At 40.2% G+C, this 27572-nt stretch overlaps 1 protein-coding gene across 7 annotated transcripts in view; it reads left to right on the top strand.

Moving 5' to 3' along the window:
• Positions 1-27572, top strand: part of macf1a (microtubule actin crosslinking factor 1a) — a 976441-nt gene that overhangs the window by 365274 nt on the left and 583595 nt on the right. For all 7 annotated transcript variants that reach the window (XM_051936317.1, XM_051936316.1, XM_051936315.1 and 4 more), the window contains one exon: positions 6405-6533. In XM_051936317.1, coding sequence (XP_051792277.1) covers positions 6405-6533 — 129 coding nt within the window. The remainder of the gene's footprint in view (positions 1-6404; positions 6534-27572) is intronic.

Here is a 27572-nt window from a genome sequence, read left to right as displayed (position 1 = left end):
CAGGAGCTTTTAAAAGTAATCAAGTAATCAGGGACTGTGTTTTAATACACTATGTGAAAGCAGCAATGCGGGAGAAGCGTGTCTGGATTTAGTGTTTTGTAATAATCAGATAAAATTGAGGGTGTTGAGGTGATTGAATCATTAGGGTCAAGTGACCATAATGTAATAAAATGCTTTGGAAGAGTGCAGAAGCAAAGACTAGAAACTGCAAATTTTGAGCAGATGCAGCACTGTCTAAGGAGAATATACTGCGATAAGCTTTTAAGTGTTGACAGTTGAGAAGCAGTGGAACAGATTTAAAAACATTTATGTATAATGCAGGACAGGTACATACCTAAATTTGGAATTAGTAGGAAATAAAAAAAAAAAAAAAAAAAACCTCCTCAGTGGGATAATAAAATTTGAAAAAGAAGCTGCTGTATAAGGCGTGTAAGACCAAAACCTCCAATGTGAATTGTAGGGCATATGAGAATATGGGCAACCATTAACTCTAACACCCTGAGGGCGTTTTTCAGCAGTTTCCACCTGAGTGGAGAACACCAAAATAAAGTCTTAGTATTCAATAAATAAAGGAAGGACAGTCAATTTTTCACTAAAATCTGACAGATAACTTCTCAGATGTGATAGAATTTTTGTTTTGTCAGACTTTAACATTAATTTATTTAGAAACTGCTGCAAAAATAGCAAAACACATGGACACTCTCAGTGATTTTTTTGTCAAGTTTTTGTTTTATGATACAGTATATCTCATGTAGGCGGCACGGTGGCGCAGTGGGTTCGATTCCCGGGTCCTCCCTGCGTGGAGTTTGCATGTTCTCCCCGTGTCTGCGTGGGTTTCCTCCGGGGGCTCCGGTTTCCTCCCACAGTCCAAAGACATGCAGGTCAGGTGGTTTGGCGATTCTAAATTGGCCCTAGTGTGTGCTTGGTGTGTGGGTGTGTTTGTGTGTGTCCTGCGGTGGGTTGGCACCCTGCCCGGGATTGTTTCCTGCCTTGTGCCCTGTGTTGGCTGGGATTGGCTCCAGCAGACCCCCGTGACCCTGTTCGGATTCAGCGGGTTGGAAAATGGATGGATGGATGGATGGATATCTCATGTACAATTAATGCCAGGTCAATTTTTCACTGAGGTATTCCCAAACATGTGAACTGTACCTGTATAAAGTTTCATATTGATAGCACAAAGAAATAAATAGTTACAGCTTTTGGCACCATGGGCACCCTTCTCATCTCCAGAACCTTTCTAAGCAAGGATGCTCAAAATATTAATATAAATAATATAACATTTATGTAAAATAATATGAAATATTTATATAAAATATAATTTCTCACGCATATATTTATCATAAAAGGTGAGCCAAAATGAAGTACCACATTTCTCAAGGTCATTGCGTGAGGTAGTGGCAGCCGAGTGGGTTGGGGTGGGGGTCCTTTGATAGGTAATCCCTTGTAGTTTTCAGTTGGCAACATGCCTTGATCCAGTGCACATCGTGCTTTTGCTGTCGATGTGTTCTTTAAAAACAAGGAATCCATCATTAATACGCAACACACCTTCTGAACGCACTTCAGCATTCATCCTAATGGTGACATCCCAATCCCATTCTTTTTTTTTTAAGTGGGTGGCTTAATTTAGACAGACAGGTACAATATTGAACAGAAAATCTCCAGGCCGTCCTCGGACTGTACAAACGCCTGAATACATCCAAGTTGTAAGGACATCAGTTTTGCAGTGTCTTAGATGTTCAGCACGCAAGCATGCTTCTGTCTTAGGCATTTCCAACACATCTTTGAGGAGGATTTTGCATGAGGACCTTAATTTCCATCCATACAAAATGACGGTAGTGCTGGAACTCGCTGAGAGAGATAGGGAGAGCTGCAGAGAGTTGTATGTGAAAATTCTGCAAACAATTCATCAATGCCATTGTCAGTGATGTTTAGCAACGAGGCACATTTCAATTTGAATGGCTGCGTAAATAAGCAAAACTTTTGTGAACTTCTTCAGAGATCCCTGCACAGTAAGCGCGTTACAGTTTGATGCGCCATTGCAGAATTTGGCATTGTAGGCCCTTACTTTTTTGAGGGGGGTGGGGTTTAGGGCAACGGCTACCGTCACTTCAGAACATTACATTGAAATGCTAGAGACGTTTTTGCGGTCCCAACTGGAAGAAATGGTTGTGGTGAATGTCTGGTGTCAACAGGATGGAACAACAGCTCATACGGTGCAGAGATCCATGCAAGTTTTGCGGGAGATGTTTCCAGGGAAGCTGATCTCCCTGCACTGCTTTGTTGGGTGGCCTTCACGTTTGCCTGATCTCGCTCTGTGCGATTTGTTCTTGTTGGACTCTCTCAAGCCAAAGGTATACACACACCCTCGCCGACCTCAAAACCTTGAAGCCCTCAAGGATGTTATTTACCACAAAATCGGCGTTATTCCCCTTGAAATGGCTGAACGAGTCATGTGCACATTCAGAAATCTTCTTGAAGAGTGTATCGCTAATGATGGCCAACACCTTGAAGACGTCATTTTTAAAACATTGGAAAAAATCTATTTTGTATACCATTTCTTGTGTCATAATGAAATTTATTTTTATCTTGTAGCATTTTTGCAGAATCAACGTTTGAAATGTGGTGGTACTTTTTGGCTCACACTGTATATGTACACACACACATACAGAAAAAAACACACATTTTCGTTTATTATGCTTAACTTTGGCTTTCTCTCTTTTTTTCCCCCCAAAAATTGGCGTGTTACTTGTCATTGGAAATGTCTCAGTTGCAGTTACACAGGAGTATATCTCGCGATCTGTACATCATATAATAATATGCTTGGGCCACTTCATCGGCAAAGGTTAAGAAGAATATTAGGGAGGCTGAAAGGGAGTTATAGAGGCATATAAGGCGAAGGATGACCCAAAGAGTTCAGTATTTTAGTAGTAAAAGTACAGTCAAGGAGGAGGTGAAGTGCATCAAGAATAGTAAAGGGGAATTAAAAAAAATACAGAGAGTGAAAGAGTAGATGCTCAAAACTCACATTTTTCTGAGGTCTTCACATATGAAAATGGGAAACAGGAAATAGGTAACCTCCCAGTGGTAAAATGGACTACTAAGGAGGTACTGAGTGATTTGGAAATTGTACAGGGAGAAGTATGATTTAGATTAAATATGCTGAAATCAAACAAATCACCAGGACCAGGTAATATTTACCCTTGAGTTCTAAAGGTTAGTGCGTACATATCTAAAAAAAATTGACACATATTTTTTGGAAGTCACTGCGCAGTGGGGAAATTTTGAAGGAATGAAAAATGTAGTGGGACCTCTTGGCCAGCCTCCTGGCTCATACTGTATTACACATAATACTGTTTTAAGTACTCGATTTTTGTGTATTGGGTAATTGTCACTATTTTTATGATAATTACTATTTACACCAGCTGTTCTATAATTTAAGTTTGTGTTTTAAGTTTATATTTTTTTATATAGCATCTTGTAATTATACTGTGTTGGGCTAACGAAAAAATGATTGAAAATGCTTTATTACAATATCAAATTCTAAGGAGCCAATCATTTTTTTAAGGCTGTATTGCAAAAAGAAATATTTCCTTTTAACCCCAGTCATGCTTTTTTATTGCATTGCTTATTATTTTTTCTTTTACTTTTTTTTTTCATTTTCCTTCATGATTTGACAAGACAATTCTTTTAAAGCAATAAAATGCTACCAAAATGTAGTCAAGTTTGTGAAAATGTGACCAACCTATAAATAACTAGGGGGCTCCGCCCCCTGCTCGCTTCGCTCGCCAACCCCTGGTGTTGGGAATGACAAAGAGCGTGATGTATGAATGAGATATAGAATAGTGTGACGGTGTAGATGATGCAAATAGAAAGCAAACAATAAAGTGTGTGGCACAGTGTTACGGTTTATTTGAAAATTTCTTTGTACACGCCGTTTAAGTGTAAAAGGTAATTCCAGCTCAGAACTTGTAAGGTCATTTAAGATGGTTATTGTTGTGATCAGAGTCAAGTTTGTCAGAGCTTAGAAAGAGTTGTGTCTCTCCAGGAAGTAATGGAATGACTTGGGTATTTATGTTTTCCACATTAATATTTTTTGGACATAATATAGTGCGTTGTGTTAAAAGGGGCATTTGGTCTAATGAGATTGCTGTTCCAAATCTCTCTGTAACTAAGTCGTCGCAGATAAAGGCTTGAGGAATTGTAATAATATGTGGCTGAAGTCCATCTGTATTGGTGAGTGTACCATCTCTCAGTTGTAATAAGTAATTGTTATGATCTGGTTCTGGACATCGTATCTTTTTTACTAACTGTATCTTTTGAAAGCAATGCCAATTGTCTGCGTATTTTAAGGTGCACTGAACAATAGCTGAGTGCATGGTATCTGGAAGAATAGCTAATCACTGTCTAAAATCTCCTCCTCATAAAAGTACCTTTCCTCCAAATCGAATATTATTATTCATAAACGTTTGTTCATGCCATTGAACATTCATCAATAAACATTTTTTCAAGACGGATGTCACGTGCAGTGCCACTGTTAATGTTCATAGTGGATACCGATTTGTAAGATCTAATGTAGTTGATAAAAGATTTCACTTTCAGGTACATCGTCAGTTATAAGCTTCTGTAGATATTCAGTATATGAATGTAAAGAAGGCAGTCTAATTTGACCCTTTTGACAACAACGTGTAAATGTATTACTTGTATTGCCAGTTGTTTCTTCAGGGAAGTGAACTGAATGACAATGATTGCAAATGACATTCATTAATCCGAATGAATTTTCCTGGTGTATGTTTTGCTTGTGCCGTTTGAGAGGCGCGTTGTTGCATGTGTAGTATTTGGGACGTGTTGTTTTGGAGCTGTAATCGATTTGCCTGTGCGGTGTGAGAAGCCCGTTGTAGCCTTCGCTGCCATCAACGTATGTCTGAGACGGGAGGTGTTTTGTTTTGAATCCGTGCCTGTTGCGATGCAGCACTTTGATTGATAGTTTGCGTCATGTGGATCTAGGATGTAGATTTGTGCATATTAAATGAAGTATTGTAGGATCTAATGAAGTTCATAAAGTTTTGACTTTTAGGTACATCGTTAGTTAGAAGCTTTAGTTGAGCTTTGCGTTTTTGGAGTCGAGTCATTTTTTCTTTTAGAAATATGGATAAGTAATAAGGAGTATTGCACTCACTGTTAATATGTAGCCTTTTCTGCGGTTGAACGGTTAATAGTGCCTTATTGTAATGAGATCCACCTATGCTGCATAGCCGTCTATTTTGTTGTTTCTTTCGTGTTCGTGTGTTTGTTCCTGTTATCCTTTCCTTTTCGTTTTGTACCCGTGACCGTGTATTCATGACTTGTTTCTTTCTCAGCATGCGAAATATGGATAAGTAATAAGGAGGATCGCAGTCACTGTTAATATGTTTCCTTTTCTGCAGTTGAACGGTTAATAGTGCTTTATTGTAAGGAGATCCACCAATGCTGACACCTATGCTGTCTAGTGTGAAGGTGTTGATGTTCACTTTAGAATATGTGGCTTTGGGTGTCACTTCTTATGGATGTGTGTGTGTGGGGGGGGGTTGAGGATTGTTGTTGCGCGAGCGTCTTCTTTCTTTTTGTGTTCCTGTGTCTTGTTGAATCCCCCTGTTTGTGTGTGTCCCGTCCCTTGCTTGTAGGGTCTGTGGGGTGGTTTTGTGTTCTTTTTTTTGTGTTCCATGGGCTTGTTGAATCCCCCTCTTGGTGTGTGTCCCGTCCGGTGCCTGTAGGGGGGGAGGGGGGGGGGTGCCTTGCTGTTGTGCGCGAGCCTCTTTTTTTTTTTTTTTTGGGTCTAGTTTCGTGTGCAATGTGTTTCGTGCTTTGCCTGCGTTTCCTCATTTCTCCATTTTTCCTGTGCTCACTCCTTTTTTCTGTGGTCTTGTCCGCCTCTCGCGGCCCCTCATCCGCCTCTCTCGCCCTCTTTTGTCCGCCTTTCTCGGCTCCTCAGCCGACTCTCGCGGACTCTTTTTGCGCCTGCGCAGTACGTCTTTTTGCAGCTACGGCCCATTGCCGGATGTGCCTGCGTCCATCATCCGGTTTAGCATTCTCGGTTAGTAATATGGATGTGTCTGAATTTCATCAGGCTATATGTTTCAGGCTTAAATAAGTAAATAAACATTACAAGGCAAAACTATGGAATTTTACTCAAAAAGATGTCAATTTTTCACTTATTTAATTGTAGATTTTCTTTTACTCTTCTTTTAATTTATTCTACTTGTTACTTTTTAGGATTTTCTCTGGAATTATTTCAATTGTTTGATCATCTTCAAACATTCTTATACATGCAAAGCTTCTATAGGATCAGAATTTGTTACTTGTTCATTTCACTTACTGTTTGTGTAGTCATCAACTGCTTAAATATATTTTTGTTTTTATATGTTCAGGTTAAATTGGAACGAGCAGAATGGGGCACAGACTTGCCTAGTGTCGAAAAGCAGCTGGAAGCTCATCATCTAGTTCACTGCACAGTGGAAGAACTTCAGGATAATCTTAGAGAGGCCCGACTTTATGAGGTACCTATGCTACTTAACAGTGGTATACAGTCTTGCTAGAATATTTTAATAGATATCATTTGAGAATCTTTTACAGAACACTTAGTCTTTTTTATATGAATACATTGAGAAACAGTAGACATATTGCAGTTAGATTTCATTTTATGACATTTCACATAAGCTCTACCTTCCTAATTTGAGCTTTCTTTAATACAGTATATGTCACACAGAGTGCATTTCTGCTCTTAATGAATTGGCTTTTTTTTCTTTATTTTTTTTTTTTTAATAAAATAAGTGTTTTCGACCAAGCACTACTTCGAACACTTTTAGCCCACAGTCACTTCATAGTGTCATTCCATAGTATAATTATGACATTTACTATACTACAGTCATATACTGTACTACAAGTATCTAATCCTTAATAGATCTACATTTCAAAGATTGTGAATTTTGCCAGTCATCCATATTAACCCTTTAGCAATGAAGATAGGAAGTTGGCAGCCTGATGGCAATGATTCAGCAGAAGCGTCATGCATCATTGGCTGCTTGGAATTAAGGAATTGCCCTTGGCAAAGATAGGCTTCCTAGATAAATTTAATAGAGACTAGAATAGTGATGGAAGGTTGTTTAACTAGAGAGATTAAAAAGCCTGTGAGGACGGTGGTGGGCTGATTATGGAAGGTTAAGACTACTGCAAGCATAAAGGAGCAGAGTAATGTGAAAGAATAAGAAGGGTAATGCTGCTTTTTTCTACAAGAATGTCAGATGCCTTAGTCTATTGTGGTAGTTTGAGACCCATTCCTTGTGAATCTTACTATCGTGAGATGGTAAGACGGTGAGCTAATTTAAGAGTATGGAGGTTACGTAGCCTTCTGATTTTATAAACAAATACCCAAGTAAATACTTAATATATCGTAGTGATATCAAATCACCTTACCCAGATACAGTGATTATGACCTTACAGACCACTTGATTAATACTTGTGGAATGAGATTACCTTCTGTAGCTGATTTAATTCACTTAATTTTTGTTTCTTTCTTTCATAGCCAACCTCAGTGAAAAGATAAAAACCCAAAAAACACAATGCAGAAAGTATGAATTAGCATAAACCGTCCTAATTTGAGGTTTTCAAAAGAAATTTAATGTTTACTTCATAGGTGTGTGAAATATTTGAAATTTTAAAATGTGTGCGCTAGGTTAAATATTTAAAGTCTAAATATTCTCTATTGTAATAGAATTTTTAAAATTTTCACCTTCTGATAGGGGTCCTTAATGGGCTAGACCTCTACTAAAGGATCAAAAATAACATATTGGTAATCACTGGCTCTAAAATAGTATAAAACAATTCTCCAAATGGCTTATATTTGAAATTAAAATTTTTTACCTTCCGTGTGTGGCTCTAAGAGGGCTCGGACCACCAGTAAAGAATCCGATATAAACATTATTATCGTATATATAACAAGCAACCTAGAATGAAACAACACTCCAAATGCTTATAACAGTGGTACCTTGACATACGAGTGCCCCAAAGTACGAGTTTTTTGAGATACGAGCCAATACTAGGTCGATTTTTTGCCTTGAGTTACGAGCCAAAATTTGAAATACGAGCCATCAATGAGCTTGTCACCGCACATTCTGAGGAACTGACGATGGAGGAGTTGATGGAACTACAGACGCGGCAACATACGGAGGTTCTGAAGGAGATCGGTATCGCAGAGGCGGAGGAGGTTACCTCATAAAGTGAGATAAAGGAAATGTGTGCAATGTGGGAAAAAGTTTCAAAGTTTAAAGAAAAGAAACCCTGAAAAAATTGCAACTGATCGTGCAGCAGCGTTATTTAATGACACTTGCCTAACGCTTGACTTTATTGAAAAGAAACATCCAAAAAAATTGCAACTGATCGTGCAGCAGCACTATTTAATGACAACTGCCTAACGCTTGACTTTATTGAAAAAGAACCCTGAAAAAGTTACAACTGATCATGCAGCGGTGCTATTTAATGACACTTGCCTAACGCTTGACTTTATTGAAAAGAAACATCCAAAAAAATTGCAACTGATCGTGCAGCAGCACTATTTAATGACAACTGCCTAACGCTTGACTTTATTGAAAAAGAACCCTGAAAAAGTTGTAACTGATTGTGTAGCAGTGCTATTTAATGACACTTGCCTAACACTTGACTTTATTGAAAAGAAACATCCTGAAAAAGTTGCAACTGATTGTGCAGTGGCACTATTTAATGACACTTGCCTAACACTTGACTTTATTGAAAAGAAACCCTGAAAAAAATTGCAACTGATCGTGAAGCGGCGCTATTTAATAACAGTTGCCTAACTCATTTCAGAAACATTCTAAAGGGGAGGACTGAACAAAGCTCCTTGGATAGATTTCTGTTGAAATGCCTTGAGAATGAAAATGAGGAAAGTGTGGCAAAAAAGAAAAAAAAACTAGTGAAGAAGAAAATTAAGTTAAGGAAGAGTGAAAGAAAAAACATTACAATACGCTAATCGGCTTCGCCAACATCTGTTTATTTCTTGAGATTCTCTTTTATGTATTAGGTTTTGTTTGTATACAATATTTGTTCATTATAAATACATTTTTCTTATGTTGAAAACATTTAACAAAAAATTGGGGTGGTTTTTTGGTGGCTGGCACGAATTAATCTCATTTCAATGGGGAAAACTGATTTGAGATACGAGCATTTTGACTTATGCGCTCGGTCATGGAATGAATTTAAACTCGTATCTCAAGGTACTACTGTATTACTGATCCACATTTTTTTGAAAACTCTTTATATCCTTTTAGATCAGTTGATGTGGCATGCACAACTTCATGTCCTTCTGGTCTTTTTTGCTGAAGAAACCAATTGTTTACACTTCATCGTAAGGATATAATTTTCTCCACAAATTATTATTGAGAAATAACCTGAGGTTTTTCGAGGTCTAGAGGGCCAACATCAATGGGGAAACCCAAAAAGCTTGACATCTTGCATAAAAAAACATAAAGACAAATTCAACAGTATATTGTATGTGGCTGTTTCTTGTACTTGTGAGTCAGGAGGCACTGGACAAAAATAAATTAAAAATAAAGTGATTTCAAATCATTCTTTTAAGTAATTCTTACAAACACAAAATAAGGAGTGATCAAAATTTTTTGAGCCTGGCATATTAAAAATACACTAACAAAATGAACGTTTTATTTATTAGCATAATCCCTTTGAATGCTAGTATACTTGTTGTAACATTCACAATGCTTTCCTTTCCTAATCATCCTCGGGCAGATGTGGAGATAGCGAGTGACATCATCCACTCAGCTGTTGCTAAACTGCAAACGCAGCACCCCGAGGCACTTGTACTAATTGCTGGAGACTTTAACCATATGACGCTGGACAAAACATTACCTTTCTTCTCCCAGTATGTGGATTGTAACACCCGGGGAAATAGGACTATTGACCTACTGTATGCAAACGTTAAAGATGCATACAGCGTCACCCCGCTGCCTGCGCTTGGGAAAGCAGATCATAACCTGCTTCTGCTTCAGCCTCACTACAAACCAAGAGTGAGGGTCCTACCTACAACCACACGCTCATTCAGGAAGTGGTCCCCTGAGGCAGAGCAGGCTCTGAGAGAATTCTTTGGAACTACAGACTGGAATATCCTGCAGGGATCACATAGTGAGAACATTGAGAAGGTTGTTGACTGCACTACTGACTACATCAACTTCTGTATGGACATTGTAGTTCCAGTAAGAACAGTACGCTGCTATGCTAACAACAAGCCATGGATTACAAGTGACATCAAGGGCCTTTTGAACCAGAAGAAAAGGGCTTTTAAATGCGGTGATCAGCATGAGCTCAAGCGTGTGCAGAAGGAACTCCGAGTCCAGCTCAGGGCAGCGAAGGAGCAGTACAGGAGAAAGCTGGAGCAGAAGTTGCAGAACAACAGCATGAAGGAAGTGTGGGATGGGATGAAGATCATCACTGGCTGCAGCTCGAAGCGGGGTGCCACCATCGAGAGAGACATGGAGAGAGCAAACCAGATGAACAACTTCTTTAACAGGTTTGACCACCCTAACCTACTCTCATCTCGGAGTACTGCACCCTCCACCCATCTTTCTGCTGATACCAGCATAGGAGAGAGTTTCCCCCTACCCATAATTACAGCAGCCCAGGTAAGCAGAGAGCTGAGGAGACTTCATGCCAGCAAAGCAGTGGGTCCAGATGGAGTATCGCCACGACTGCTGAAGGCCTGTGCGCTGGAGCTGGGGAGTCCTCTACAGCGCATCTTCAACCTGAGCCTGGAACAGGGGAGAGTCCCGAGGCTTTGGAAAACATCTTGCATCATCCCTGTCCCAAAGATATCACGTCCTAATGAGCTGAACGACTTCTGGCTTGTCACTCTGACGTCACATGTGATGAAGACCATGGAGCGGCTGCTGCTTCACCACCTAAGGCCACAGGTCCGCCACACCCTCGACCCTCTGCAGTTCACATACCAGGAGAAGGTGGGAGCGGAGGATGCCATCATCTACGTGCTACACCGATCCCCCTTCCACTTGGACAGAAGCAGTGGTGCTGTAAGAATTATGTTTCTAGACTTCTCTAGCGCCTTCAACATCATCCAACCTATTCTTCTTAGGGACAAGCTGACAGAGATGGGAGTAGATTCATACCTGGTGGCATGGATCGTGACATCAGTATGTGTGTCTTGGGAACTGCAGGTCTGACATTGTGGTCAGCAACACAGGAGCGTCGCAGGGGACTGTACTTTCTCCGGTCCTGTTCTTTCTCCGGTCCTGTTCAGCCTATATACATCGGACTTCCAATACAACTCGGAGTCCTGCCACATGCAAAAGTTCGCTGATGACACTGCTATCGTGGGCTGCATCAGGAACGGACAAGAAGAGGAGTATAGGAACCTAATCAAGGACTTTGTTAAATAGTGTGACTCAAACCACCTACAACTGGACACCAGCAAATTTTAGGTGGATTTTAAGTGGACCAGGCCCCTCATGGACCCCGTGATCATCAGAGGTGACTGTGTGCAGAGGGTGCAAACCTATAAATCCCTGGGAGTGCAGCTGGATGATAAATTGGACTGGACTGCCAATACTGATGCTATGTGTAAGAAAGAACAGAGCCGACTATACTTCCTTAGAAGGCTGGCGTCCTTCAACATCTGCAATAAGATGCTGCAGATGTTCTATCAGACGGTTGTGGTGAGCGCCCTCTTCTACGCAGTGGTGTGCTGGGGAAGCAGCACAAAGAAGAGGGACGCCACACGCTTGGACAAACTGGTGAGGAAGGCAGGCTCTATTGTAGGCACAGAGCTGGACAGTTTGACATCTGTGGCAGAGCGACGGGTGCTGAGCAGACTCCTGTCAAACATGGAGAATCCACTGCATCCACTGAACAGTATCATCTCCAGACAGAAGAGCAGCTTCAGTGACAGACTGCTGTCACTGTCCTGCTCCACTGACAGACTGAGGAGATCGTTCTTCCCCCACACTATGCGACTCTTCAATTCCACCCGGGGGGGTAAACGTTAAAATTATACAAAGTTATTGTCTGTCTGTATACCTGCATTGTTATCACTCTTTAATATTGTTCTTTATCAGCATGCTGCTGCTGGAGTATGTGAATTTCCCCTTGGGATTAATAAAGTATCTATCTCTTATCTATCTATCTACAATATGTTCAATGAGTCTTCTGCAACCACTCTTGTACTGTAGAATTAAATCTTCATTTACTTAATGTGAACCACTGAATTTAGTCCATCAGATTCAAAAGCAGGAGGTTGTGACATTGTCCCAGGTCTGGAAAATAGCATGAGATCAGCATTTCCTCAACACCACAGTGTCATACAATAGTCTTTGTAACCTGTTCCATGTGAGAGGGCATTAGGATGAAACACAAGTGGAAATGATCCATATCATTCCTTATCACTCAACCGTGCTTAAATTTGATAAACACCAAAGTATTTCATTGTAAATGTGACATTTTTATCTGTATTCAGTAATGACAATACTCCCAGTGTTCTCTTTATGTTTTGATTTATTGTTTTGACCCTGGGCCATATTTTCATTCAAGTTTTATTTGCAGTTTTGAAGTAATAATGGTATTTTATATACGCAGGGGTGTCTTCTTTCAAATAAATCACACATTTCCATGTTGTCTTCTGTCTTTCATTATTAAAATATATGATTTACACACATATAGATGATGAGCAAGATGAGCAATGCCTCACAACTGAGGGAATCTGCTTTTATCAAGGATCTCATCTACTTCAAGCCACATACAGTGACAGATGTATTACCATTGTATAGCTGCGGTCAATCTCATTCTAATGATGCATAGTTGCCTGTGATGGGTTATTTGTACTACAAGCTGTGTGTAAATGACAGGAGCTAATTTGCTTCTGCGGCAGCTCATCTTTACTAATTGTTATACACAAAACTTCTGTGATTCTGATTACAGCTTTGACTCTATTGAGAACAATGTGTTATTTGAAGGACTTGATGCTAGGCTTGATTTGTAAGGATTGGTTTTAATGTAACTTTAAAGCATTGAAGCATGCAGTTTTACAGTTTGAACATCATGGTTTCAATTACCATTCCTTAACACTATGTGCTGCACATTCTCCCTATTTTAGTTTACTGAGTAGTGCTCTTTCAATTTGAACTTAGTGTACAGGCAGTGTTTCTTAGCGTGCCAGTGAGTAACTCTTACACTGTATGTGTGCCTCTCAGAGTTTCATTGAGGGACCACCCCTTCGATCGAATGTCACTGTATCATGCCACTCATGTTGGTGTGTTGTGAGCACATGAGAGAAAAAAAAAAGGTGCTTCAACTAGTGGCTTGTTTACAGTATAATCCAACCATAGGTATTGTCTGTGAAGTGTGATATTTTTTTATCCCATTTTTAAACACACTTGCCCCTTAACCAAAGAGGAAGTCAGAAACAAGTAAATTACCACCAACTGAAAATTTCACAAATAGAAGAAAAATAATTTAGTTTTGAAATTTTTACCTCACTAATGCAGTTAATTTATTATATACCTGAAGTATTATTTGGTTGTAGTGATTTATTTTATTAAGTTAATGTTATGTGTTTTTGATTTGGATATCATAACGAATGCATACAAGAGACAAAAAAAATCAGTACCAGCACTGAACAAATGATGTGATAATCATAAAATAAACCAAGTAAGGATAGTGTCTTACACTCCTAATACGTTCACAAGCTTTTACAACAGTGTGAATGGCATTTTTAGCATGAAAAATCAGGTGGGGCCGTACCAGAATTTTTCTATATGTGTACAGACCAGTCTAACATTAAAATTAACAATATCTGTCCCAGTTTTCCTAATGACCGATTTTTTTTTTTTGCTCTCCCTGACCTCCTTAATTTTCCTGACATACACCAAGAAGCTCGTAGCTCCTTATCACTGCGATAATAGCCCGCTTTGTTTTGCAAATATGCAGATTAGCAGAATGCAACCTGCTACACTCCCCACCCCTCTTTCTGTCAGATGAAGGCCTTTCCCTGCTGCAACCGTCACAGTTCAAATCTGTGTTTATCTGCCGATGTCTTTGTAAGGAATTACTGTATATAGGTAACTAGCAAAATACCCGCGCTTCGCAGCGGTGAAGTACTGCTTTAAAATTTTAACTAATAAACTGAGGGAAAATGTACCAATAATTATTTGTTAAGGATCTCTTTGAATACCATGTTGTCAGTTCGCCCCTCCGGTTGTAATATGACCAAGCTGTGCGCTGAGCTTACTCTTGAGCATGCAACGTATAGTTGGCCATGTGAAAAGCAGTCTTGCCTCAAATCAATGCCAACCTTTTGTAGGTTCTATCCCTGAGACTTATTAATTGTCATTGTGAAGCAGAGCCTTACTGGAAATTGGAGGCGTTTGAATTGAAATGGGAGATCAGAGGGTATAACAGGGATGCGAGGAATAAAAACTCTCTCCCCTGAGCCACTGCCAGTAGAAATTGTTGCCTCAATTAGGTTCTTTTGTAAGCATGTGACCTGAACTCTCATGCCATTACAAATTTTCGGTGGCTGTAAGTTTCTCAGTAACATTATTGGTGCCCCAACCTTCAAAATTAGATTATGCTCAGGAGTGCCTGCAGGATTCAGAGTGTGGACCAAGCTGCAGGCTATGGACGTATATATGTATGTAAGTAGGATTCAGTTAGCGTTGGGAACCCGCGTACCAAATTTCTTGAAGATGGGCCCATTAAGTAACAAAGACCGTTGGAAAGTTCAATATGGCGGCCGACAGTGGTGTCATACCACCGAAATAAGTACGTAGATCAGTTTTGGTTAGCGCAGGGAAGCCGCCTACCAAATTTCGTGAAGATGGGGCCATAAATAAGAAAGTTTAACATGGCGGATGTTGTCGACCGTTATGACCGTTACGTGTAGAATTTAGAAATGAAACCTGCTTAACTTTTGTAAGTAAGCTGTAAGGAATGAGCCTGCCAAATTTCAGCCTTCTACCTACACGGGAAGTTGGAGAATTAGTGATGAGTGAGTGAGTGAGTGAGGGCTTTGCCTTTTATTAGTATAGATGAAGTATTGTGATTTGAAATATATACATTTCATGTGTATTCCGGGTCTACAACTATCTGTGTAAATATAGAATGACAGAGGAAATATTAGACAAGAAATGCTGAACACACGGCTAAAACAGAAAATGTTTTCATATTTTTAGTAATAACACAATTTTGACGTGAAGTATAGGATGTGTGGAGACTGAAGCCCAAATATCCAAGAAACACTTTCACAAAAGGTATAACCAAACAAAAAGAAATTGCTCATTTGACACGTTGGTCGTTACAAAGTAAGACGTTCACATATGTGTGTGTTTGTTCGTTTTATTTTCAACCATTTGTCACAGTGGTAACACTGCTCTGTCATGAATCTGCTCAGATAGCGCATTGGGATAAGCTACTTCTTAGTAACCTTGAGGTAATAGGTTTGAATCCCGCGTCGTCTCTACGTTTACCACTTTGAATAGTGAGCTGCTTTTATTATTATTTTCATATAATAAAAACATACATTTCATATGAGTCTGTAACATCCTTTTTAAACACAATTTTTTGAAGTGGAGTATGTGGTATGTAACAATACCAAGGTAGGTAGCTGGTACGTGTCAAAGTAACATCCACATGAATGGCCAGGACCCAAGGTTTCCCAGCAGAATGTTGCCCAGAGCATTACAATGCCTCCACTGGGTTACCCTTTTCTCATAGTGTATCCTACTGCCATCTTTTCCCCAAGTAAATGATGCACACACACCCGTTCATCTACATAATACAAAAAAATGTGATTCATCAGACCAGGGTATCTTCAATTGCTCCATGTACTAGTTCTGATGGTCATGTGCTAATTGTATATGCTTTTGGCTGAAGACAGAGATTACCATGGACACTTTGACCGGTCTATGGCTATGCAGTCCCATATACGGTAAGCTGCAATGTGCTGTGTCTTCTGATGCCTTTCTGTCATGGCCAGTTTTAAGTTTTTCAGCAACCTGTGCTACAGTAGCTCCTTTGTGGGACCGCTGGTATATGTACTGTGGTTTGCTGATAACCAGTCAAATTCAGCCAGCAGCCAAAAGGGTCTATAGAAACGCATGGACAGGTTTCTTGAGGCATCCAGACAGTACATCATGAGAATTAATATCAAGAAAATCTGTAGACATCACAATAATGAATTGCTGTTGGAATTTTTAGGAGAATATACTGTAGAATAATAATCTGTACAGTCAAAATGAAAGAAGTCAATTAATTACATCCTTAGAAGAATTCAGTTTTCAGAACAATAATGCAAGCCTAGATAAAGAGTAGGAAGATTTCAGCAATACCAAAAATAATGCACCTTGATTGGACATCAGAAGAAGGTTACAAAGAAGAATGGTTCTGATGGAGACCAAGGCCTGCCATTGTGGGGTAGAATACTTGATGAAATAGCTTTGTTAATCCACTGTATTTCTTAAAGGCCTACTTGTTTACAGTTTAAAAAAGTTTACAAGATCATTGCCTATAGTATCTAAACTCAGTAAAATGAAGGTGATATAATGTTGGCCTTCTTATAAAACCTCAGGTAAAAAAGTAAATGCATTTCTGGATTTTAGTTTGTTAATATGGAATTTTTTGTAACAACTGTGGGAGAAGGGTTGGGTTGTTGGCGCGGGTGTCACGGGGCACATACCATCTGCCGTCTGCATCCTTGTCCCTCCTATAATACCACTGGTGTGCTTGGCCACTGGCAACTGTCACAGAACTGCAATATGGACAGATACAAGAGATCTTTAGTCCCCAGAGCCATTAGACTCTTTAACTCTTTACAACAGGTGTTGGTGTTAGTTGAGCTCTGAACCTGATACTTCTTCTCTGCTCATAAGCTATATTAGATGTTTTAGTTATGCACTATATACTGTACATCTGATATCTTACTACATGGTCATTACTGTATAACCTTCTTGTTCGTTATTACCCTATAAATATCTGTCACTTTGATATTGTGTCCCACTTTGGTAGTAGTATTATTTTGCAGGATTCTCACTGTCCTGGCATTATTGTACGTACCATCTAGTGTACTGTGATTGCATTATTTGTGCACTATTTAATATTTGTGTAGTAAGTATACTTAAATGTTTGTATTTAACTTGATAGAATTCTTGGGTACTTGAATTTTCCTTGGGATCAATAAAGTGTCCTATCCATCTATCCATCCATTCATCCTAATCTAGTCAACCACAGCATTGCTTTATGCTGATTTCACTGTAAAACTTCTTTATTCTCAAAGTATTTGATAACCAAATTATTACTGTGCTTTGAAATGAATTTTATTTTCTTCTAATGAAAGTTTGCAAAAACACAGTACAGTGCAAAAGAGATGGCCATCACTTAAAAAGCAATATGATGATTCAATGGTCAAGTAGTCTACTGCTTGCAAGAGAGACAGGTTCTAAATCTGAATACAATTTTGCTTATTTCATATCGATTCAGATTCTAATATGGTTAAAAAAATGGTTAAGATGTTTCAATAATAAACTCTTTATTCTGTGTTTAATAAAGAGTTCAACTTAAAGCTTTGCAACAAAGGTTACTTGAAGCAGGAAAACAAAAATGATAGTGTTTCAACACAAACTAAATAATTATATAATAAGTAACATTTTTTTGAACCTAAATATTTCAAATACACAAAGTAAAAAGTGTGCACATGTGTGCAACAATAAAGTCAATGATTGTTAAGGAAAATCAGCATATCTGCCTTTTCTGGTATGCACAATGCTCTGGGTATATGTCTCCAGCACTGGAGAAAACCCTCTTACCTTGGGCTAGAGGAATCTTGCACATACTCATGCGAAAAGGCCAGTTTTAATGGGTTGGGCTGTGTTCACCTGCACTTTGACAGGCGAGTAAATCAAATTGTCGAGTCAGAAATGCTATGTGAGCACTTGACAAACTCAAAATTACAAGTCGGATAATTAGGACAAAACAAAACTACCCAAATTGTTTGAGTTGTAATGTAACGCTGACTTTTCACCTTAGTCTATTATTTAAAATAAAACATATAACCTGGTCAGCCGAATGAATTTTTTTGGTCAAAATGCATTTGGAGCTAAATGATACATATTTAGTGTTTATTTTGTTTTATTTATTTATTAAGACCAAGTAATAAATCAACAGTGATCTTGCATTTTTCTGGTTACTCTGACCGCAAACCCTCGTTGATGCATTAAAGCGGGAAGGTGAAACATCACAACTTGGACTTCCGAATAGTCCAAGAGCATGTTAACACATCATTATCCTTGAGCACCATTTATCCTTTTGTGTGTATGTCACTGATTTTAATTTTCTTATTCAGATTTAAAGGTAGTCGACATCAACACCATCCTTTATTTATGTAGCACGTTTTCATACAAATGATGTAGCTCAAAGTGCTTTATAAGATAAAGGAAAAAAGGAAAGAAAAAATAATATAAATAAAATTAGGCAATACTAATTAACAAAGAATAAAATAAGGTCTGATGGCCAGGGAGTACAGATAAAAAAAAATGGCTGGAGAAAAAAACAAAATCTGCAGAGTTTCTGAGGCCAAGAGACTGCCCAGCCCCCACTGGGCATTCTACCTAATATCAATAATCTCAATCAGTCCTCATGGTTTTAAGGCTTCACATGGAAGAATTAGATGATGATAGTCATGTGGACCTTTGGCCTTCAATCCATCAATGTAGGGACTGCACGCCACCACAAAAAAATGGAAAAAGAACAGGAGAGAAAGTAGGGGTTAGTACTAATTGCGGAGCCATGAAAAAAAAAAAAAAAAAATGCCTATACAAAATATCAGGGTTACACTAAAATCAAGCTATGTGAAAGCCATGTTAAAATAATGAATGTTTACCAGTTTCTAAACTGCTACACTGTATGAGCCTGGCGAATTTCTATCAGTAAGCTATTCCAGATTTTAGGTGCATAACAGCAGAAGGCTGCCTCACCGCTTCTTTTAAGTTTAGCTTTTGGAATTATAAGCAGGCACTCATTTGAAGGTCTAAGGTTACGATTTGGAGTGTAAGGTGAAAGGCATTCCGAAATATAGGATGGAGTGAGATTATTTAAGGCTTTGTAAACCATAAGCAATTTTTTAAAGTCAATTCTAAATGACACAGGTACCAATGTAGTGACATCAAAACTGGAGATATTTTCTTTTCCTAGTTAAGATTCTAGCAGCTGCATTCTGCACCAGTTGCAATCAATTGATGTGTTTTTTGGGTAGTCCTGAGAGGAGTGTAATATAGTTGACTAAAAGCAAAATTATACAGTTCATTTCAGTTAATTTCAAAATTTTGTCATTAGTACTATAACATGAAAAAAGTTTCTGTTTTAGGTATGTGTTCAACATTTCTTGCCTCGCATTTCCTGCCATCCTACATTTACATAGATCGTTGTAGACACTGAACACACATGAAATGCATATGTTCCAAATAACAATATATTATTTACCCTAATAAATAATTTGTCCAGCTCATGACGATAAACCGAGCCGAATAACAACGGCAAACGACTGGCTCCGGTCAAGTAACTGGTCTAACTCGCTAGTTGCGAGCAGGGTGTGGTGATACCCTTGGTGGTTAAAAGCTACCAAAACGGCGGATGAACCTAACAGAGAGGTAAACGCTGTCTACCTATGCTAGAGAACTAGCTTAGCGAGGAGAGGACTGTGGAACCGTCTCGTGAAACAATTCACAAGAAACAAAACATGAGAGGACGACTTAACAAAACGGAATGCCAGCTGGGCGGTCGCCTGGATAAACAAGCGCCCCGTCGTAGACTTAGGGCAACCCTGGGGTTTACTTCGATAAATGAGCTACAGGGAAGGACCAGACAAACAGAGAGGCTGATTGATGCAAAACATTATGCATCAATCGGAACATGGAACGTGAAGACACTCTGGAAGGACGAGAGCCTTGAACTGCTTGTCGACCATCTTAACAAGTGGTTCAGATGGGATGTGATCGGTCTGTCAGAGGTGAGAAGAATGAAACAGGGCTTAGTGGAACACGATGGACACAAACTTCTGTACTCAGGCGAAGAGAAAGTACATCAAGGAGGTGTCGGTTTGCTATTTTCAAAAAAGGCAGTCAAGAGCTTAATTGACTGGAACCCAGCGTCGCCAAGAATCATCAGTGCACGGCTCACTGGACAAGGCCACAACATCACCATCATTCAAGCGTACGCACCAACTACAAGCCACAGTGATGAGGCTGTCAATCACTTCTATCAGACCTTACAGCAAGTCATCGATAAGGCGCCAAGAAGGGATGTCAAGATTATAATGGGCGACTTCAACGCGCAAGTCGGTATCGATCACGACACATGGAAAGGCGTGCTGGGACACTTTGGCTACGGCTCAATGAACGAAAGAGGGGAAAGACTTCTCCAATTTTGCAGGCTCAACAAACTGAACATCATGAACACCTGGTTCAACCACAAGCCATCAAGGAAATGGACATGGAGCTTACCTGGAGATCGAACCCAGCAGATGATCGACTACATCATGATCGATCAGAGATGGCGTAGCTGTGCCCATAACACACGCAGCTTCCCAAACGCAATAGTGCCGAATGTGCACAACGATCATAACCTCGTGATGGGCAACTTCAAGTTAAGATTCAACATCCAAAAAAGAACGGTCACAAAGAAGGTGGATATCGAACGACTGCACATACCCGAAGTCAAAGAAAGTAATAAGATTGAACTAAAAAATCGTTTTGAAGCGTTTAGCGGTCTAGTTGAAGAAACGAACGTGGACGAAGCACTGGAGGCCGTCAACGACACAATTAAGAGAACAGCGGAGGAGGTAATTGGCCTTAAGAGATACAGAAAGGCCCCATGGATCAGTGACGAAGTGCTCGACCTGTCTGACCAACGATGAGCTGTGAAGGCAATGAAGAACAATAATCCACAGGACGAGAATTTGAAACAACTATACTCACAGCTCAGGATCATCATAGACAAAAAGGTTGAGGAGTGCCGAGACGATTGGTTTAACAGACAGTGCTGCGAGGCAGAGGAAGCAAGCCGAAAAAATGATATGCGCACTCTCTTTCAAAAGGTCAAAACGCTCAAGAAAGGAGTCAAGCTGAATGAAAGGTGCAACAACATCAGAGACAAGGATGGCAACCTGTTCACCAAGGACATCGACATTCTTAAGCGATGGTTCGAATACGGTAGAGGCCTCTATAATGCAAACATTGAAACGGATGGTGACGTTCTTGAACAATTATGGCCTAATTGCAAGAGAGAGGAAGAAGAGCCAGACCTTCTTGAAAGCGTAGTATGAGCAGCCATTACGAAGATCAAGACACGGAAAGCTCCTGGTATCGACGACATTGAAGGAGAGCTAATCAAAAGCGGCGGAAGAGCAATGGTTCAAATCATGCACAAGATCTGCAACAAGATATGGGACACAGAAAAATTTCCGACGCTCTGGACTAAGTCTCTTGTAGTTACCATTCCAAAAAAAGGGGACTCCACCAAATGCGAGAACTACCGCACGATAAGCCTTATCTGTCATGCAAGTAAGATCATCTTGGAGATTATCAGGAGCTGGATGAAGAACGCGATAGAAGTGCAAATGGCGGAGGAGCAAGCCGGGTTCAGGTCAGGACGCGGTACAATTGAGCAGATCTTCTCACTCAGACTGTTATGCGAAAAGTATCTCTCACTACAGGATAAAGAGCTTTACTTGATTTTCATCGACTTCAAGAAAGCATTCGACCGAGTGTGGCACCAAGGCCTCTGGAAAGTACTACATCACTACGGCATACACCCAAAGCTGATCAGTCTGATGGAGAACCTGTACAAGCGAACGCAGAGCGCCATAAGAGTCGGAAGAGATGTGACAGAGTGGTTCCAACTAGCAATCGGAGTACGCCAAGGCTGCATATTGTCGCCGGATCTCTTCAACATCTATCTAGAGCACATCATGCGGGAGGCACTCGACGGACTAGAAAGCAAAGGAGCATGCGTGAATGGCAAAACGATTAACAACCTTCGTTTTGCTGATGACATCGGTCTTATAACTGAACTCCACAGTCACGCACAACTCCTACTAAATAAGGTGGAAAGCGTCAGTTCAAGATACGGACAAGAGATAAGCGACACCAAGACAGTATGGATGCTGCTGAGCTCGAAGCCTGAGCAAGAAATGAAGAATAGAGTTAAAGAGGGCATGTTGCTCAGAGGAAAGAAACTGCAGCATGAAGACAGTTTTAAGTATTTAGGATCGACCTTAACCATAACGTGTGACAGCTCGAAAGACATCAGAACGAGAACAGCCATAGCCTTAAGTTCAATGAGCGACCTGGACAGCATCTGGAAGAACAAGAACATCAACAAGATAACCAAGATGAGACTATACAACTCGCTTATAGTACCGATTGCCTTGTACGGATGCGAAACGTGGACTCTTAGAAGTGCTGAAGAAAGACAACTGCTCGTGTTCGAGATGGCAGCGCTCAGAAAGATACTTGGAGTACGCATCATAGACAAGATGAGAAACGAAGACATCAGGAAGGCCCTCAACCAGACAGAAACGATAGTGCAACGAGTGCATGAACGACAACATAAGTGGCTAGGTCATGTACTCTGGATGGACAAGAACAGGATTGCTAACATCACACTACATGGAAGAGTGGACGGAACCAACAAGAGAGGGCGCCCAAGAATGACACGGGTGTCGGCAGCACTCTCAAGATATGACATGGGACTGCAAGATGTAACGCGGACGGCCCAAGACAGAGATCTGTGGCGTTTGATGTCTCCTCATGCTAGAGCCCACGTCGACGTGTAATTACAACACTGAGATATGGCGAAGAAGAAGAAGATGATTTACCCTATACAACTCTAGGCACCTCACACACCAGATTTACCGACTTGAGCTGGGAGAACTTTTTGCCCGGGTTGAGCTGTGGCGGTGGGGGGATAGGATAGCTGTCTACTTGCTGCTTGTGCTGATTGACACATTTACAAAACAAAAGACACTAATGCAAAGGTGTGTAGGAATTTAACGTGACCTGGGAATGCAGGTTTTTTCGTAGGCTTCAGGGATTCTAGTGTTAGAAAGTTTATTCAAGTAACTTTCGCAACTTAACTCAGGGCATTGTACACCGGTCTGTATTCAACCTGTGCGGCATGCTTGCACAGCTTTGATCAGATTACTAAATGCTGCAGAGCAACACTAATACATATTGAAATCCTGTATATGCACTCAAGCTTAACAATATATAAACAATGAGAAGAAGTAAAGCAATTCTTAAGTATCAAATAGGGTGCAATTATAAAATAGTGATTAAAACAAAAAAAGACGTTGAATATTATTGTAACAAGCAAGAGAGAGTGCTTACCAGATGTGTATAAAATTAGTGCATTAAAAATCTGAATTTGTAGGAATTAATACATATGAGCAGAATGCCCACAATTCTTTCAAGCCCTTGTGTAACTTTATTTAAAATGTGCACCACCTTGTCCTGTTATACAACTCTATTCCAGTGGCAGTGTTTATGTGAATGTTTCAGTTGAAGTATAACTCTTGGTCAATTCATAAGGCTGGACATAAATGCAGCCTGTTTTAAACTTATGCTAATGATTCGATTGAACAAAACACATTGGATGTATTGTTCTCTGCAATAAACAGTGCAGACATATGGGTAACACATACATACGAAAAAGTTTGGGAACCCCTCTCAGCCTATATAATAATCTACTTTCAACAAAAAAAGATAACAGTGGTATGTCTTTCATTTCCTAGGAACATCATTTAGTGAAGCAGTATTTAGTTGTATGAAATTAAATCAAATTTGAAAAACTGGCTGTGCTAAAATTTGGGTCCCCTTCTAATTTTGCTGATTTGAATGCATGTAACTGCTCAATACTGATTACTTGCAACACCAAATTGGTTGGATTAGCTGGTTAAGCCTTGAACTTCATAGACAGGTGTTTCCAATCATGAGAAAAGGTATTTAAGGTGGTCAGTTGCAAGTTGTACTTCCCTTTGACTCTCCTCTGAAGAGTGACAGCATGAGATCCTCAAAGCAAATCTCAAAAGAGCTGAAAACAAAGATTGTTCAGTATCATGGTTTAGGGGAAGGCCACAAAAAGCTATCTCAGAGGTTTAAACTGTCAGTTTCAACTGTAAGGAATGTAATCAGGAGATGAAAAGCCACAGGCACAGTTGCTGTTAAACCCAGGTCTGGCAGGCCAAGAAAAATACAGGAGCAGCATACAGTATGCACAGGATTGTGAGAATGGTTAGAGACAACCCACAGATCACCTCCAAAGACCTGCAAGAACATCTTGCTGCAGATGGTGTATCTGTACATCGTTCTACAATTCAGTGCAATTTGCACAAAGAACATCTGTATGGCAGGGGGATGAGAAAGAAGCCCTTTCTGCACTCACGCCACAAACAGAGTCGCTTGTTGTATGTAAGTGATCATTTAGACAAGCCAGATTCATTTTGGAACAAAGTGCTTTGGACTGATGAGACAAAAATAGAGTTATTTGGTCATAACAAAAAGCGCTTTGCATGGCGGAAGAAGAACACCGCATTCCAAGAAAAACACCTGCTATCTACTGTCAAATTTGGTGGAGGTTCCATCATGCTTTGGGGCTGTTTGGCTAATTCAGGGACTGGGGACCTTGTTAAAGTTGAGGGTCGAATGAATTCAACCCAATATCAACAAATTCTTCAGGATAATGTTCAAGCATCAGTCACAAAGTTGAAGTTACGCAGGGGTTGGATATTCCAACAAGACAATGACCCAAAACACAGTTCGAAATCTACAAATGCCTTCATGCAGAGGGAGAAGGACAATGTTCTAGAATGGCCGTCACAGTCCCCTGACTTGAATATCATCGAAAAGCAGGCTGGCCATGCTCGGCAGCCATCAAATTTAACTGAACTGGAGAGATTTTGTATGGGAGAATGGTCAAAAATACCTCCATCCAGAATCTAGAATCTCATCAAAGGCTATAGAAGGTGTCTAGAGCCTGTTATATTTGCAAAAGAAGGCTCAACTAAGTATTGATGTAATATCACTTTTGGGGTGCCCAAGTTTATGCACCTGTCTAATTTTTTTATGTTGCATATTGCACATTTTCTGTTAATCCAGTAAACTTAATGTCACTGCTGAAATACTACTGTTTCCATAAGGCATGTCATATATTAAAAGGAAGTTGCTACTTTGAAAACTCAGCCAATGATAAACAAAAATCCAAAGAATTAAGAGGTGTTCCCAAACTTTTTCATATGTCTGTATATCAGGACAATGCATATGCAGAGAAGGCTCCTTAATCTTTACTGCAACATAAACACGGTGTCAGGGCCTTCAGCCATAGTTAAATTGTATGCATGCATGATTACATCCATTTTAGTGAACATTTCAGAAGAACCCAGAAATCATGATAATCAAAATATATAGTGGTGTAATGATTGGCAGAAATTTTACTGTGGTTACCCTACCAGTTACTTATGTAACATTTCCTGTGTATGATGTGCTGCTAGCGCAAACGAAGGCACTTGTGCTGTGAGACTACAAGACATTGAAGACAGTACATTGTTTTAAATTAATGCTAAGCTGTTGTAAATATTTTGTCATAATTCTTGTACAGCCTCCCTTATGAGAAATGATCTTGTCACTACTGCTGCATTTTGTGTTGTAACTATTTTCTCTAATGAACACTTTTGAGCATTTGCTGCTGTCCATAGATAGATAGATAGATAGATACTTTATTAATCCATCCATCCATCCATCCATTTTCCAACCCGCTGAATCCAAACACAGGGTCACGGGGGTCTGCTGGAGCCAATCCCAGCCAACACAGGGCACAAGGCAGGAACCAATCCCGGGCAGGGTGCCAACCCACCGCAGGACACACACAAACACACCCACACACCAAGCACACACTAGGGCCAATTTAGAATCGCCAATCCACCTAACCTGCATGTCTTTGGACTGTGGGAGGAAACCGGAGCGCCCGGAGGAAACCCACGCAGACATGGGGAGAACATGCAAACTCCTCGCAGGGAGGACCCGGGAAGCGAACCCAGGTCCCCAGGTCTCCCAACTGCGAGGCAGCAGCGCTACCCACTGTGCCACCGTGCCGCCCTACTTTATTAATCCCAATGGGAAATTCACATTATCCAGCAGCAGCATACTGATACAATAAATAATATTAAATTAAAGATTGATAATAATAATAATGCAGGTGAAAAACAGACAATAACTTTGTATAATGTTAAATGTTAACGTTTACTCCCCCGGGTGGAATTGAAGAGTCGCATAGTTTGGGGGAGGAACGATCTTCTCAATCTGTCAGTGGAGCAGGACAGTGACAGCAGTCTATCGCTGAAGCTGCTCCTCTGTCTGGAGATGATACTATGTAGTGGATGCAGTGGATTCTCCATAATTGATAGGAGCCTGCTGAGTGCCCATCGCTCTGCCACAGATGTCAAACTGTCCAGCTCCATGCCAACAATAGAGCCTGCCTTCCTCACCAGTTTGTCCAGGCGTGAGGCGTCTTTCTTCTTAATGCTGCCTCCCCAGCACACCACCGCGTAGAAGAGGGCGCTCGCCACAACTGTCTGATAGAACATCTGCAGCATCTTATTGCAGATGTTGAAGGACGCCAGCCTTCTAAGGAAGTATAGTCGGCTCTGTCCTTTCTTGCACAAAGCATCAGTATTGGCAGTCCAGTCTAATTTATCATCTAGCTGCACTCTCAGATATTTATAGGTCTGAACCATCTGTACACAGTCACCTTTGATGATCACGGGGTCAATGAGGGGTCTGGGCCTCCTAAACTCCACCACCAGCTCCTTGGTTTTGCTGGTGTTCAGTTGTAGGTTGTTTGAGTCGCACCATTTAACAAAGTCATTGATTAGGCCCCTATACTCCTCCTCCAGCCCATTCTTGATGCAGCCCACGATAGCAGTGTCATCAGCGAACTTTTGCACGTTGCAGGACTCCGAGTAGTATTGGAAGTCCGATGTATATAGGCTGAACAGGACCGGAGAAAGTACAGTCCCTTTTGGCGCTCCTGTGTTGCTGACCACAATGTCAGACGTGCAGTTCCCATAGTTCTTGCTTCAGGTCCTGAGCAAAACAAATCATGATTGAAACATAATGTAGGTCTCACATTTGTTGCAACACTGTCCAGAGAAGATGTGTATGTCCGCATAAAGGTTGATTATTAGCCTCCTATACTTGACTGGAAATACATGTATAGGAATCAGTAAGTGGAACCGTAATTCAACTTTCTAATTTCCTGGCTCTTGAAAATTTGGTTCTTGAAACCCAACTCTAATGTTAACCACGTCTGCTTTGGACACACAGAAAAATCTCTTTTAAAAGTGGTTATATTCTTTTTATCATTTATGTTTCATATATTTCAGGAATTGCACCATTTGTTTTAATAGTTTGAAATATCAAGAAAATGCCATACATAATGACTTTTTATGAAAACACCTGTTA

This window comes from Erpetoichthys calabaricus, chromosome 14 (assembly GCF_900747795.2).
Source record: "Erpetoichthys calabaricus chromosome 14, fErpCal1.3, whole genome shotgun sequence".
NCBI lineage: Eukaryota > Metazoa > Chordata > Cladistia > Polypteriformes > Polypteridae > Erpetoichthys > Erpetoichthys calabaricus.
Note: the sequence above shows the minus strand (reverse complement) of the source record. Positions and strands in the feature narration are given on the sequence as shown.